We start from the raw sequence: 17,057 nt of genomic DNA on the forward strand, positions 1-17,057 counted from the left end.
CCCAATAAAGACATCACACACACACCTTGAAAGTATAACTTTAATACATACATGCATACCACCATATACACATACTTACCTTATGTTCACACGAGGGTCGGTCATCTTCTCCAGTAGAATCCATGGTGTACCTGTTGATAAAATTATACTCACCAAATCCAGTGTAGAAGGCTCCTCGGCTTGTAATCCTTTTGTAATCCACGTACTTGTAAAAATAAAAAAACGGATACCCGACCACGAACTGAAAGGGGCCCCATGTTTTCACATGGGACCCCTTTCCCCGAATGCCTGGAACCAACTCTGACTTAAGTCCAAGAAGGTTCCATCAGCCAATCAGGGAGCGCCACGTTTGGCACCCTCCTGATTGGCTGTGTGCTCCTGTACTGTATGACAGGCAGCACCCGGCAGTGTTACAATGTAGCGCCTATGCGCTCCATTGTAACCAATGGTGGGAACTTTGTGGTCAGCGGTGAGGTTACTCTCGGTTACTCTGGGCATGGATCTATTTTTGGCCCATATTTATTTGCTCTTGGGTATAAAACGTGTATTTTTAACTTTATTTCCTGTGCTATATAATTGCTATATGGTCTGATATTCTTTCCACTGTTACGTTTCATAATACCTTTCTAGAATGTTTGGGTGTTCAGGTAAAGCATGACTGATTCCTCTAACATCCTGTTGCCCTTATAACGGTGTTGGTAGAACCTACATTGGATATCAGGCCATGTTCTTGACCTTTACCTCCTTTGGTTACATTGAGATTTGATATTTCTTTGTACAATTGTTACTATGATGACTAGATTTTGCACTCTCGTATGGCTATTTGGGGTAGTTCGCAGGTCCCCCTTTTAGGCCCGACCGCCACCTTTTTCTACCTTTCTGTCCCAGTACCCTAGTGATGGAATCTCTAGCTCCTTTATGGATGCTATTTCTGGCTCCCATTTTTTCTTTCCTTTTCTATCTGTTATTGGATAGATTGAAGTATGCACACGCCCTACAGACTCTGTTGGACTTTGCACAGATGATCCTAGATGTTTCATACCATGATCTGATCTCTATCATGGTGACGTTTTTAATTCTTAATGTAAAAGGTCTTAATTCTCCTCATAAGAGATGTCTTGCAATAAAATATTTCGCTGACCAGAAGGCGGCGGTGGTAGCCACTCAGGAATCACATGTTCCATTGCACTCTCCCCCTCAGTTTACCAATAACTACCCAGCATGCTCTATCTCCTGTGGTGTATCCATCCTTTCCCATAGATCCTGCCCCTTTCACCTGGAAAGCAAGTGGGTGGATTGCAATGGTAGATATTAGATTCTAGTTGTGAAAATTCATTATAAATATGTCACCCTCACTTCTCTCTATGCCCCTCATGCCAGACAGACCCGATTTCTTAAATCGTTTTTTCAAACGCTACAAGAAATAGGATTTTAATACCTACCGGTAAATCCTTTTCTCTTAGTCCGTAGAGGATGCTGGGGTCACCATTAGAACCATGGGGTATAGACCGGATCCGCAGGAGACATGGGCACTTTAAGACTTTCAAAGGATGTGAACTGGCTCCTCCCTCTATGCCCCTCCTCCAGACTCCAGTTATAGGAACTGTGCCCAGGGAGATGGACATTTCGAGGAAAGGATTTATTGTTAAACTAAGGTGAGATACATACCAGCTTTCACCTCAAACAAGCCGCACAACATGGCATTCCATAGAACACAAGCCAACGGCATGAACAACGTCAGCAACATGCCGACTATAACTGTAACACAACATGTGTGTAACCACAATGAATAACTGCAGATACAGTACGCACTGGGACGGGCGCGCAGCATCCTCTACGGACTAAGAGAAAAGGATTTACCGGTAGGTATTAAAATCCTATTTTCTCATACGTCCTAGAGCAGGGGTGGGGAACCTGTGGCCCTCCAGCTGTTGTTGAAATACACATCCCAGCATGCCCTGCAACAGTTTTAGCATGGCCAAATAGCAAAATTGTAGCAAGGCATGCTTTTATGTGTAGTTCAACAACAGCTGGAGGGCCAAAGGTTCCCCACCCCTGTCCTAGAGGATGCTGGGGTCACCATTAGAACCATGGGGTTATACCAAAGCTCTAGTACCGGCGGGAGAGTGCGGATGACTCTGCAGCACTGATTGACCAAACTGGAGGTCATCATCGGCCAAGGTATCAAACTTGTAAAACTTAGCAAAAGTGTTTGACCCTGACCAAGTAGCTGTTCGGCAAAGTTCTCCCCGGGCAGCCGCCCAGGATGAGCCCACCTTCCTAGTCAAATGGGCTTTTACCGATTTTGGTAACGGCAATCCCGCCGTAGAATGAGCCTGCTGAATCGTATTACAGATCCAGCCTGCAATAGTCTGCCTGGAAGTAGGACACCCAATCTTGTTGGGAGCATACAGGACAAACAGAGCCTCCGTTTTCCTGATTTGAGCCGTTCTGGCGACATAAATTTTCAAAGCTCTGACCACATCCAGATACTTTGACTCATAAGGCGTCAGTAGCCACTGGCACCACAATAGCTTGGTTCATGTGGAAAGATGAAACCACTTTCGGCAGAAATTGTTGACGAGTTCTCAACTCTGCTCTATCTTCATGAAAGATCAAATAAGGGCTCTTGTGAGACAAGGCCGCTCAGACACCCGCCTCGCGGATGCCAAGGCCAACAGGATGACCACTTTCCAAGTGAGGAATTTCAATTCCACCTTACGTAAAGGTTCAAAGCAATGTTATTGAAGGAACTGCAACACCACATTAAGATCCCACGGTGCCACTGGGGGCACAAATGGAGGTTGGATGTGCAACACACCCTTCACGAAGGTCTGAACTTCTGGAAGGGAGGCCAATTGTTTCTGAAAGAAAACCGATAAGGCTGAAATCGGTACCTTTACTGAGCCCAATTTTAGGCCCGCATCCACACCTGCTTGTAGAAAATGGAGAAAACATACTAGCTGAAATTCCTCCGTAGGAGCCTTCTTGGATTCACACCAAGAAACATATTTTCTCCAAATACGGTGGTAATGTTTAGACGTTACTCCTTTTCTGGCCTGAATAAGTGTGGGAATGACTTCACTGGGAATACCCTTTTGAGCTAGGATTTTGCGTTCAACCACCATGCCGTCAAACGTAGCCGCAGTAAGTCTTGATACACGCATGGCCCTTGCCGTAACAGGTCCTCGCGGAGAGGAAGAGGCCAGGGATCTTCTACGAGTAATTCCTGAAGATCTGGATACCAAGCCATCCTTGGCCAGCCTGGGACAATGAGGATCGCTTGAATCTTTGTACTTCTTATGATCTTTAGAACTTTTGGAATGAGAGGAAGTTGAGGGAATACATATTCCAACTGAAACACCCACGGTGTCACCAGTGCATCCACTGCCATTGCTTGAGGGTCCCTCGACCTGAAACAATATCTCTGTAGCTTCTTGTTGCGACGAGACGCCATCATGTCTATTTGAGGAACTCCCCAAAGACTTGTCACTTCTGTGAAGACCTCCTGATGGAGGCTCCACTCTCCTGGATGGAGATCATGCCTGCTGAGGAAGTCTGTTTCCCAGTTGTCCACTCCTGGTATGAAGACTGCCAACCGAGCAACTGTATGTTTTTCCGCCTAGCGGAGAATCTTTGTAGCTTCTGCCATTGCCGCTCTGCTCTTTGTTCCGCCCTGGCAGTATACGTATGCTACTGCTGTTATATTGTCCGACTTGATCAGTACAGGCAGATTGTGACAAAGACGTTCCGTTTGTAGAAGGCCGTTGTAAATAGCCCTTAACTCCAGAACGTTTATGTGAAGACAAGTCTCCTGACTTGACTATCTTCCTTGGAAGTTTTCCCCCTGTGTCACTGCTCCCCAGCCTCGGAGACTTGCATCTGTGGTTACTAGGATCCAGTCCTGGATCCCGAACCTGTGCCCCTCTAGGAGGTGAGAGCTGTGCAGCCACCACAGGAAAGAGATTCTGGTCTTGGAAGACAGGATTATCCTCCGGTGCATGTGTAGGTGGGATCCGAACCACTTGTCCAACAGGTCCCACTGGGACACTCTGGCATGGAATCTGCCAAACTAAATGGCCTTGTAAGCCGCAACCATCTTCCCCAGCAAGCGAGTGCATTGATGGATTGACACTCTGGCTGGTTTCAGAATTTGTTTGACCAGACCCTGAATTTCCTGAGCCTTCTCCACTGGAAGAAAAACTCTGTAGTTCTGTGTCCAGTATCATTCCCAAAAACGTCAGCCAGGTCGTCGGAATCAACTGTGATTTTGGCAACTTTAGGAGCCAACCATGTTGTTGAAGAACTGTCAGGGAGAGTGCAATGTTTTGCACCAACTGGTCCCTGGATCTCGCCTTTATCAGAAGATCATCCAAGTACGGGATAATCGTTACTCTTTGCTTGCGAAGGAGAACCATCATTTCCGCTATTACCTTGGTAAAAATACTCGGAGCCGTGGACAGACCAAACGGCAACATCTGAAATTAGTAATGACAATCCTGAATTGCAAACCTCAGGTAAGCCTGATGCGGAGGATAAATGGGAACATGTAAGTAGGCATCCTTTATGTCCACCAACACCATAAAATCCCCTTCCTCCAGATTGGAACTCACTGCTCGGAGCGACTCCATCTTGAATTTGAACTTTTTTAGATAGAAATTGAGGGACTGCAGGTTTAGGATCGGTCTGACCGAGCCATCCGGCTTCGGGACCACGAAGTGGCTCGAATAAAAGCCTACTCCCTGTTGTGACGGGGGGGCCGTGACAATGACCTGGTTGCGTATTTGGAGGGTCTTTCTCTTTTTAGGAGGGATAGGGCTACCAAAAGGGGAGGAGGGATATGTCTCTTCGGTAAACCATCTCTTAAACCATGCGTAATAGATACTATCTGCAAGGGGATTGGAGATAATGTGGAGTCGCTATGGGTTGAGATCACAAGTGAGGGCACTGAGGCAAAGAAACTAGTCATTGACACGTTGCAAGCAACCGGATATCAGCATACATGATGAGGAACAACTCCTACAGCAAATAGAAAAAGCAGCAGGAATGGGGGACATCCTAGTGTTAGGAGACTTTAACTATCCTGATATAAATTGGAGGAACGATTCATGTTTAAAAACTAGGAGCAACAGGTTTTTAAATACATTGAAGGATCAATTCCTGAATCAATTAGAGGTAAAACTATTCTGGACCTAGTTATTACCAATAACGTGGACATTATATCAAACATTAAAGTTGGGGAGACCTTGGGAAACAGCGATCATTATATGATCACTTTTGACATCAGTTTCAAGAAAAATAGCTATAAGGGAGCAACCAAAATATTAAACTTCAGAAAAGCTAACTTTAATATGCCGAGACGGGCACTAAACAGCATTGACTGGGATGAGTTGTTTCATGGCAAGGACACTTCGGAAATGTGGGATACTTTAAAAGGGTTGCTTGAAAGCAATAGTCACAAATTCATTCCAATGAGCAGTAAACGCAGGAGTATTAAGCACAAACCAATGTGGCTTAATAAGGAGGTCAAAGAAGCAATGGCTAATAAGAGGCGTGCTTTTAAAACATGTAAATCTAATGGTGGGGAGGAGTCATTCCAGTTTTACAAGGAATGCAATAAAATATGCAAAAAAGTAATAAGAGCAGCTAAAATTGCTAATGAAAAGCAAATCGCTATAGAGTAAAATCAATCCTAAAAAGTTTTATAAATATATAAACAGTAAAAGGTTGAAGAAGGAGAACGTGGGCCCATTAGAGGATGAATTGGGATCCTTGACAAACGATGACAAATTAAAAGCTGAAATATTGAACTATTTTTTTCGTCAGTATTCACCATGGAGGATGCACAGGTGACAGTATTGCTTAACGACAGTGAATGTAATGACTCTTGGCTAGATACCTGTTTAAGTGAGGAAGTAGTCCTGGAGAGAATAAGCAAAATAAAGATTAATAAATCACCAGGCCCAGACGGTTTGCATCCGAGGGTTATTATGGAGCTTAGGACACAGCTAGCTAAACCCCTATACCCGATTTTCAATAGTTCGATTAGATCAGGCATGGTACCAAAGGATTGGCGTATAGCTGAGGTAGTGCCTTTATTTAAAAAGGGAACTAAAAATAATCCTGGAAACTATAGACCAGTTAGTTTAACCTCTATAGTGGGTAAAATATTAGAAGGCATTTTGAGGGATAGCATAGAGGAGCACCTACATGCAACTAAGTTTATTACTAAAAGTCAACATGGGTTTGTAAGGAACAGGTCATGTCAAACCAACTTAATTAGCTTCTATGAGGAAGTGAGCGAGAATCTGGACCCTGGAAAAGCAGTGGACGTGGTTTACTTAGATTTTGCAAAAGCCTTCGATACAGTGCCACATAGGAGACTGGTCCACAAATTAAGGGAACTTGGCCTAGGAAATATTATTTGTACTTGAATAGGTAATTGGTTGGACAACAGGGAACAACAAGTAGTGGTCAATGGGATGTTCTCCAGCTGGGCATCAGTAGTCAGTGGAATACCACAAGGGTCTGTTCTTGGCCCACTGATGTTCATTATATTTATCAATGATCTAGGAATAGGCCTGGAAAACACAGTGTCAATCTTTGCAGACGACACGAAGCTGTGTAAGGTAATTAACTCAGAAACCAACACTTTTAGAAATCTCTCTCTCTCTGCACATGTTATATCTGACTCCCCTGCAGTGCACATGGTTTTGCCCAACTGCTAACAAAATTCCAGCTGCGATCAACTCAAAATTACCCCTAAGGTCTGAACTTCTGGCAACACTGTAAACTTCTTCTGAAAGAACATTGAGAGAGCTGAAATATGCACCTTAATGGAACCCAGACATAAGCCCTTATTCACTCCAGTCTGCAGGAAACACAAGAATTCTGCAGGTGGATACGTGCGTTCCTCATACCAAAAGATATCTCCTCCAGATATGATGATAGTGTTTTGACGTCACAGGCTTTCTGGCCTGAACCATGGTTGCAATAATCTTTTTGGAAAAGCCTTTGTGAGCTAGGATGTTCCGCTCAACCTCCATGCCGTCAAACAAAGTTGCCGTAAGATCGGGTAGATGAACGGTCCTTGTTGCAGAAGATATCTTCTCATTGGCAGAGGCCAAGAGTCTGCGACGGACATGTTCAGAAGATCTGCTTACCATGTCCTCCGAGGCCAATCCAGGGCAATCAGAATTGCCTGGACTCCTTGATTTCTGAATCGCTTTAGCACCCTCGGGAGCAATGGAATCGAGGAAACAGGTAGACCAGCCAGTAAGGCCAAGGGGACGTCGGCGAATCTATTGCCCTCGCCTGAGGGTTCCTGGTTCTTGAGCAATACCAGCGAAGCTTCTTGTTGAGTCGAGAAGCCATTATGTCTATCTGTGGGCAGCCCCACAGGTCAATTATGTCACGTCTAGCAAAGTTTGAGGATCCGGCAGCTGAGATTTGCCCGAGAAGGTAGCAGGCTGTGAATGAACCAGATGAGGGGGCTGGATATAGTTTCTTCGCATGGGACACGGAGCAATGAAGAACATAGGCGGGGTTTGAGAGTCAATGGAAAGTATTTATTATGTACAGGGCTGAGGTAAAGAACAGCGGCTGGTGCACAATGGTTAAAGACGTGGCTGGGGGCGAAGAACTGTGGACTGTGATTTGAAAGACGAGACTGTAGATGATGAACTGTGGAACTGTGGATGGTGGTTGAAGCCGTGGCTGGAGACAAGGATTGTGGACTGTGGTTTGGAAAACGAGGCTGAAGGTAATGTTATGCACACCAGTGCCTGCAGGAAAGTACTGGTGTCAGAACTGTTATGCACTCCAGTGCCTGCAGGAATGTACTGGTGTTTGAACTGTTATGCAAAACAAATGGACTCACAGACAGACTGGGGAATATGACATAACGTACACAGAAGGTGATAGGGTAACAAAATACACACAAAGTGAACAGAGAAGCCCAGAGGCTAAGGAACTGGGTATCTCCCTTGTATTAGAACTGCTCAGATGGGAAAAGCAAGATGTTGTGTTTTAATACGTAGAGAACCCGAAATGCTGTTGCTAAGGGCAACAGTAAACCCTAAAGGGTTACCAACGGGTGTGGCAGTAAACTCCTTGGTCAGAGATGGAATGATAGACACAAGGAGAGTCTCCACAATCCTAATTCTCACTTGCAGTGCACAGGTTCAGCTTACTGCCACTAAACTGACCCCTGACACCTAGCACAGTGAGACAGGATTAGACAGGCAAGTCTTAGAATACAGCCGCAAACTTGCTAAGTTCACAGAGTAGTAACAGAACCCCAGCAAGCTAAACGACTGACTCCAGTCTTACTGCTAGGTCTGGATTGGCAGAGTGTAATACCAAATCCCCAGGCCTATTTGCAGTAAGCAACAAACAAATACAAAGCTACACAGTACTGGCTAACTTTCATGAACTGACTAACCAACAAAGATTCAGCAGCATCTGCTTACCCTGAGAAGAGGCCTTATAAAGCAGGTGCTGTCCACGCCCCACTCAGACCTCACAGACTGTGAGCACAAAAACCAGCACCGGATCCCCTGCCGTGCACAGAGCCTATAACCACTGCACAGCAAAAGACCCGAACCGGAGTATCAGCTGCGCTCAGGTTACTCCGCTAGCAGTTGTCTCCCGGTTGCCATGACGACGTGGCAGCACAGGGCAGGAGACCCTAACAGGTAATCTGCAGGCTGTGGTCAGTGGTACAAAGGCGTGGCTGGTGAAGGAGATCTGTGGAGTGTGGCTTGAAAGACGAGGCAGAAGACCCAGGGCCGACTGTGCCCAAGAGTCTTACTGGACCGGGTTTTCCAGGAGCGCTTCCACAGGCAGTAGCAGGCTAGAAACGGCAGGGCTGCAGCAGCAATAGAGAACCGACCAAGCAGGATCAGGAGTAACCAGAATACAGCAGGAATCCTGGGAGCACAGGCTAAAGCACCTACAACAGGGTTGTAACTTGAAGCACTGGCGTCCCTGTCCTAAATCAGCCCCCTTTTATAGGGAGAGCTTCCCCTGGATTGGCTGGAAGAAACAGGAAACAGGAACTATGCTTAAAACTTGGTCTCCAACATGGCAGCCCCCAGTAATGCACACCTTTTTGCAAAGCCACATTGCTCACTGCCCCTGGTCTCCTAGCAACGGCTCAGCAAGGGCATCCCGCCGCCACGAGCGGACCCCCTCACCGCCGCTACTGCTGCCCACGGATCCGGCGCAGCAGCCCACCTCCGCTGCTGCCCGCACAAGGCCAAGGAAGCCAGCCCCGCGGCCCCAGCGTACCGGTAAGATTCCGGACGCTGACAAATTATCTGTTAAAACACCTGTTGATGGAACCACCCTGGGAGGGGTGGAGATCATGACGACTCATGAAGTCCGCTTCCCTGTAGTCCACCCCCAGATTGAAGATGACGGACATTGCATTTCTTTCTTCCCAGAGGAGTATCTTTGACACTTCTCGCATGCAGGCTCTGCTTTTTGTCCCTCCATGGCGATTTATGTAAGCCACCGCCATGGCGTTGTCCGACTGAACCTGGATCGCTCGATTCCTAAGCAGAGGAGAGGCCAGAAGCAGAGAATTGTAGATCACCCGACGTTCCATAATGTTGATTAGAAGTAGGGCTTCGTGGGCTGATCACTTGCCCTGGAACTGAGCCCCTTGGGTGACAGCTCCCCATCCTCTCAGACTCATCTGTCATGAGGAGAATCCAATCCTGAGTCCCAAAACTTCAACCTTCCAGCAGGTTTGAGGACTGTAGCCACCACAAGAGGGAGATCCTGGCCTGAGGTGACAGACGTATTATCCAATGCATCTGAAGATGTGATCCGGATCACTTGCTCAGGAGATCCAATTGAAATGTTCTGGCATGGAACTTTCCGTACTGGATTGCCACAGTATCCAGAAACATTCCCAGGAATAGAAGCCACTGAGTAAGCTCCAGGTGGGACATCTGTAAATTGAGGATCCATACATGTTATAGCAGAAGCTGAATAGTGCGGTCTATATTGAGTACTAGAAGTTCCCTGGATGTCACTTTTATCAAGAGATCATCCAGGTAAGGGACAATATTGACACCCTGGATTCGGAGTGGAACATCATCTCCACCATCACCTTCGTGAAGACCCTCGGAGCTGTGGACAGGCCGAAGGGTAGTGCCTGGAACTGGTAGTGATCGTTCAGCAGGGCAAACCGCAGGTAGGCCCGATGAGGTGGCCAAATCAGGATATGGAGATAATCGACCTTTATATCCAGCAAGACCATGAACTCCCATTCTTCCAGACCAGCAATCACTGCTTGCAAGGATTCCATCTTGAACTTGAAAACCTTTAGGTAAGAGTTCAAGGATTTTAGATTCAGAATGGGCCTTACCGAACCGTCCGGTTTTGGTACCACAAACAGGATGGAGTAGTAACCCTTTCCTTGTTGTTGTAGTGGCACTGGAACAATGACTTGGGACTGGACCAACTTTAGGATGGCCTGTTGCAGCGTAACTCATGTATCCTCCAAAACTGGTAAGCTTGATTTGAAAAATTGTTGGGGAGGAGCGCTGCTGAACTCCAGCTTGTAGCCCTGAGAAATGAGGTCCTGTACCCAGGTATCCTGGTAGGAGCTTTCCCAGTTGCGGCTGAAGTGACGCAGTCGAGCTCCCACATCGAGATCCCCTCGATGTGTGTGTGTGTGTGTGTGTGTGTGTGTGTGTGTGGGGGGGTCATGCTGAGGCCTTCGTGGAAGCTGAACTGGTGCTTTGTTCCTGAGAACATGCAGCGGCTGGTTTTCTTGCCTTACTTCTGGTGCTTCTCGCTGCAGTGCAGGCACCTCTGATTCTTGATCTAAACCTTGTTGTCCAAAAGGACTGGTTAGACGTCCCCAGAAAAGAGAAATGTGGATTTTCCTGCAGTAACCTTAGAAATCCATGTATCCAACTCCCCTAAGGAACAGACTCCACACTGTGCTTGGAATCTGCATCCACTATCCAGTGACGCAGCCACAAAGCTCTGCGCGCTGACACTGCCATGCAGTAGTCCTAGTATTAATAGCGCCTATCTCCTTGAGAGAGTCACACAGGATGCCTGCAGTGTCTTGAATGTGTTTTATGAGAGTCACCGTAGTGACCAGGGACATATCCCCCGCAAGGCCCTCTTGAATTTGAGTTGCCCATGTATGACTGGCATGTGTCATCCAGGAACCCACAAGCACGGGTCTTTGTGATACACCAGCCGCTGTGTAAGTAGACTTTAGTGTAGTCTCTATTTTCCTATCCCCAGGGTTCTATAATGTAAAGGAGCCAGATGCTGGTAGTACCACCTTTTTTAAGAAACGGGAGACTGATATGTCTACAGCTGGGGGTTCTTCCCAATTCTTCCTACCTTCAGGTGTAAATGGGGAAGTGTGCAAAAACCATTTTGTAACCTGATATTTTTTATTTTTATCAGGGTTTTTCCAGGCTTTCTTAAATATGTCATCTAGTTCCGGAGAATCAGGGAAGGTGACACTGAGCTTTTTCTGAGTATTAGCAGTGAGCTGAGATGACATGTCTGCCATCATAGTCTTTATGGCACCGAGCCAGGATGACGCCTGACTTCCTCACTAACTTGGGAAGACTGACTGCATTGTTCACATGATAGGGAACCATCTATAGAGGGAGAGAATCTGTTGCAACATACACTGCATAATTGGTGTTTTACCATGTTTAGAGTAGACAACACTCAGACACACACACACACACACACACACACACACACACACACACACGTTATTACATAGCAAGCCTGCCCTTACTGTATGTGAGGAGACAGAGAGTGAGAGGGACAGCACACCCAAGCCTGTCAGCCTCAGTAAGATTGCAGGCTGTGTTTATATCACGGTGAACACCGGAGTTCTTGTCCTTTTCAGGACTCTAATTGTGTAATAATAGCGGCTCTCCCCCATTTGTCTGGAGGAACTGTGTGTCCTTGCTGCTGCAGCAGTGAGCAGAGGAAGGCGCCAAAATGCCGCTGGTCCTGCTCTGGGGTAGCTCCGAACCGTGTAATGGCGCCGGAGCTGTGTAGATATTTATACTGGCAATGTCTCCTTATAAGTGTGAAACATCACATTGATTTCACCACCGCTGCCAGTGTACACAGGGGGGCTATAGCGGGTCCCTCTAAGGGAGGGTCCTGTATGCCGCCCCTGCCATAGCACCGCACCAAGAACCAGGGGACCCCCCTAGCAGGGCCCCCGGTTTGTACTCACCACTCTTCTGACCTTCAGGCTACGTTAGGGGTGTGCGGCATGCTGCAATTGCGACCAACGAGGCGCAATGCCCCGCGGTACCAACAACCTCTCAGGACCCCCCCTCCCCCCACTCACACGGTGCAGGTATACTGACGCCCAAACAGCATCCCGAAAATAAAGTTCAAAATAAAACGGAAGAAAATCCTCTGGAGCTCAGAGTGGCATCCTCTCCTGAGGGCACATGTTTCTAAACTGCCTGTATGAGGGGGCATAGAGGGGAGGAGCCAGCACACCCAGTGGAAGAAATGTAAAGTGCACTGGCTCCTTTGGACCCCATCTATACCCCATCGTACTAATTCCCCAATATCCCATAATGGATATTAGAGAGAGTATTTTTTCAGCCTTTCTGATCTGTAGGATGTAGAGAAGACTTATTCAGTCGACAACCGTGCATAGACTTTAAGATTGATGGAGTCCTGTATAAAGACTTTTCCCTTTGAATACTGATGGATTTCAATACTTTATCCATTTCTCACTGATTTTTGATAGATCGGCCAAATGTCTGCGTACTGTGCAGTTGTGTGGTGCTAGAAGAACACATTCGAAAGGGCTTTCTACGTAGTCTCCTGTTGTAATGTTTTACTAGCCTACAGTTTCTTAGGTCTTTAAATTGCGGACGTTATAGATAATGAGAATACACAGTAATTTTCACCTGAGAATTTTAATATCATTTTATTTTTCTCCAGAAGAAAGATCCGCTATAAATGGGAGAATAACTAGGCTTTTTTAGTGATCACCTGCTGCCCAGGGGCCTGACCGGACCGTTCTTCTAGCCAGGGGCAAAACCGAACTGTTCCTCTAGCCAAGGGCAAAACCGGACCGATACTCTAGCGCAGGGGCAATACCGGAACGATCCTCTAGCGCAGGGGCAAAACCGGACCGATCCTCTAGCCAAGGGGCGTAACCAGACCATTCTTCTATCAAGGTGTCTATCCCTCTCTACATGATCTCCACTCTGTATAACAGGGATTGTCTGGATAACTTCTCCAGGACATCTGTACAGAATATCACTCCCCATAATCAATCTGTTTGCTCATGAAGGATGAACTTTTCTATGTATGAGGTCTCTACTTGCAGACATACTAGGAATGGAGTACCTATATTAAGGAATGAAGACCATCCTGTCACATACACTTCCCATTACTCTGCTTTAGAAAATAAGAACTATTAGGAGGTTCCAATTCTTAATTAAAGCATGGTCCACTGAATCCAGTGACCTCCTATTATGCATTACTCATCCGTGTGCTGAAGACCAATGTCACGGCCTACTCGAAAAAGGAGACTGGCGTTCTAGGGCAGAGAGTTCAGTTCTCAGCTTGCCTTCTTATTGCTGAGACTCAACACCATGTTAGTTACAGAAAACAAATCCTACCTGACCTCAGTGACATGATAAGAAGACCATGGGATTAATATGGGCTGATGGCTCCTGATGTGTGAGATATACCAGAGAGTGTGGGGAGGAGACTGGTCAGATCTCTGGGCTAGTAACACAGTGAGGGAGAGAGCAGGAGTATAATAGGGGCTGATGGCTACTGATGTATGAGATACACCAGAGAGTGTGGGGAGGAGACTGGTCAGATCTCTGGGCTGGTAACACACAGTGACATGATGTAAGGGGGAGAGCAGGAGTATAATAGGGGCTGATGGCTACTGATGTATGAGATACACCAGAGAGTGTGGGGAGGAGACTGGTCAGATCTCTGGGCTGGTAACACAGTGACATGATGTGAACGGGAGAGCAGGAGTATAATAGGGGCTGATGGCTCCTGATGTATAAGATAAACCAGAAAATGTGGGGAGGATACTGGTCAGATCTCTGGGCTGGTACCACACAGTGACATGATGTGAGGGTGAGAGCAGGAGTATAATAGGGGTGATGGCTCTAAACTCTACACTGGGGAAAAAAATTCCTCATTAGTTTGTTCTGACAGAGGAGGGTGTAGGATAAGAGATTGCTGTAGTGACTGATAAAGGAGAATATGTGACTCTTTTCTGTAATAAGTGTTTATTACTCACCTGTGCTGATATCTGTAGGGATCTCCTCCTCCTTACACTGCTGATCCCCCCTCACATACGTCTCTTCTTCTCCCTCTACATCTTCTGCCTTTATATCAGTCACATACGTCACTTCTTCTCTCTCTGTATCTTCTGCCTTTATATCAGTCACATACGTCTCTTCTTCTCCCTCTATATCTTCTGCCTTCATATCAGTCATATACGTCTCTTCTTCTCCCTCTATATCTTCTGCCTTCATATCAGTCACATACGTCTCTTCTTCTCCCTCTATATCTTCTGCCTTCATATCAGTCACATACGTCTCTTCTTCTCCCTCCATATCAGTCACATACGTCTCTTCTTCTCCCTCTGTATCTTTGATTTTAATATTATTTAATTGGGCTTCACCCTATGTAAACAAGACAAATATAATGACACACAGCTCCTCTACACAACGTATAGTGACAGTCACTTTGGTTTATTGGGAAGACCCTAAATCCCACCTACCTGATCCTCCTGTGGGATCCTGTGATTCTCCTCTGTACAATCCTGGGAATACAGAGGACGGGGACATCTCTCTGGGGTATCTCTGTTACTGGGCCCATCTGTAGGAGACACACAGTGAATGAGTACAATGTATATATGTGATTATCAGATGATGTGTGTATATAGGTACCCCCATATCTGCTCTGCCCTGTACAATACATGACAGTCTCCTCTTACCCAGTGATGTGAGGGGCCGGTGATTCTCCATCATCACGTCCTTGTACAGACCCCTGTGTTCCTCTATATACTCCCCCTCCTGCATGGAGACATAGACAGTGACATCCTGACACCTTATAGGAACCTGACACACACAGTGATACAGTGATCACCCAGACACATCCCCTGGTGTTACTGTATAATGTCCCATTCCCAGCAGTCACCTCTCCAGTCATCACCCAGACACGTCCCCTGGTGTTACTGTATAATGTCCCATTCCCAGCAGTCACCTCTCCAGTCATCACCCAGACACGTCCCCTGGTGTTACTGTATAATGTCCCATTCCCAGCAGTCACCTCTCCAGTCATCACCCAGACACGTCCCCTGGTGTTACTGTATAATGTCCCATTCCCAGCAGTCACCTCTCCAGTCATCACCCAGACACGTCCCCTGGTGTTACTGTATAATGTCCCATTCCCAGCAGTCACCTCTCCAGTCATCACCCAGACACATCCCCTGGTGTTACTGTATAATACCCCATTCCCAGCAGTCACCTCTCCAGTCATCACCCAGACACTTCCCCTCATGTCAATGTATAATGCCTCATTCCCAGCAGTCACCTCTCCAGTCATCACCCAGAAACGTCCCCTGGTGTTACTGTATAATGTTCCATTCCCAGTAGTAATCTCTCCAGTCATCACTCAGAGACATCCCCTGGTGTTACTGTATAATGCCCCATCCCAGCAGTCACCTCCCCAGTCATCACCCAGACACATCCCCTGGTGTTACTGTATAATGCCCCATTCCCAGCAATGACCTCTCCAGTCATCACCCAGACACGTCCCCTGGTGTTACTGTATAATGCCCCATTCCCAGCAGTCACCTCTCCAGTTATCACCCAAACACATCCCCTGGTGTTACTGTATAATGCCCCATTCCCAGCAATCACCTCTCTAGTCATCACCCAGGCACGTCCCCTGGTGTTACTGTGTAATGCCCCATTCCCAGCAGTCACCTCTCCAGTCAGCAGCTGAATGATCTTGTTGGTGAGTTCCAGGATCTTTTGGTCATTGAGTCTCTCATGTATTAGTGAGTGAGGTGGAGGCACTGGGATGGGTCTCTGGGTTCTACTCAGTCCTCCTGACACACGGGGACGGCTGTTGAATATCTCACACTCATTGGATGTCTTCTTCACTACTGTGTAATCCTGAGTAATGGAGGAGACATCAAATATCAATATATACACTCCCAGACCCCCCCTCACCTCCCCAGTCATGTCCCTTTATTATTACTATAGATATAAGTGAATTCACAGTGACGCTTCTAAATCATCTCACCTCCCCAGTCATGTCCCTGTATTATTTCTATAGAAATGAGTGACGTCACTATGAAGCTCCAAAATCCCTTCACCTCCCCAGTCAGGTCCCTGTATTATTACTATAGATATGTGATGTCACTGTGACGTTCCGATTCCCTCACCTCCCCAGTCATGTCCCTGTATTATGACTATAGATATTAGTGACGTCACTGTAATGCTCTCGGATCCCCTCACCTTCTCAGTCATATCTTTGTATTACTACTAAAGTAATGTCACTGTATAGCTCCCAGATCCGCTAACCTCCCCAGTCATGACCCTGTATTATTACTATAGATATGTGATGTCACATTGACGCTCCCAGATCCCCTCACCTCCCCAGTCATGTCCCTGTATTATTTCTATTGATATAAGTGACATCACTGTGACGCTTCCAGATCTCCTCACCTCCCCAGTCACGTCTCTGTATTATTACTATAGATATAAGTGACGTCACTGTGATACTCCCAGATTCCCTCACCTCCCCAGTCATGTCCTTGTATTATTACTATAGATATGTGACATCATTGCGCCTCTCCCAGATCCCCTCACCTCCCCAGTCATGTTCTCGTATTATCACAATAGATATAAGTGATGTCACAGTGACAATCCCAGATCCCCTCAACTCCCCAGTCATGTCCCTGTATTATTACTAAAAATAAGTAATGTTACAGTTATGCTACCATACTCTCTCACCTCTCTGTTCATATCCCTGTATTATTA

General features: G+C 46.6%; 1 protein-coding gene across 1 annotated transcript in view; it reads right to left on the reverse strand.

Moving 5' to 3' along the window:
* Positions 1-17,057, reverse strand: part of LOC134984667 (oocyte zinc finger protein XlCOF7.1-like) — a 102,057-nt gene that overhangs the window by 6,735 nt on the left and 78,265 nt on the right. The window contains exons 3-6 of the mRNA XM_063950195.1: positions 15,996-16,187; positions 15,002-15,080; positions 14,786-14,883; positions 14,300-14,687 (exon numbers count right to left, since the gene is read on the reverse strand). Coding sequence (XP_063806265.1) covers positions 14,300-14,687; positions 14,786-14,883; positions 15,002-15,080; positions 15,996-16,187 — 757 coding nt within the window. The remainder of the gene's footprint in view (positions 1-14,299; positions 14,688-14,785; positions 14,884-15,001; positions 15,081-15,995; positions 16,188-17,057) is intronic.

The sequence above is a fragment of the Pseudophryne corroboree genome (assembly GCF_028390025.1).
Source record: "Pseudophryne corroboree isolate aPseCor3 chromosome 3 unlocalized genomic scaffold, aPseCor3.hap2 SUPER_3_unloc_71, whole genome shotgun sequence".
NCBI classification, from domain to species: Eukaryota; Metazoa; Chordata; class Amphibia; order Anura; family Myobatrachidae; genus Pseudophryne; species Pseudophryne corroboree.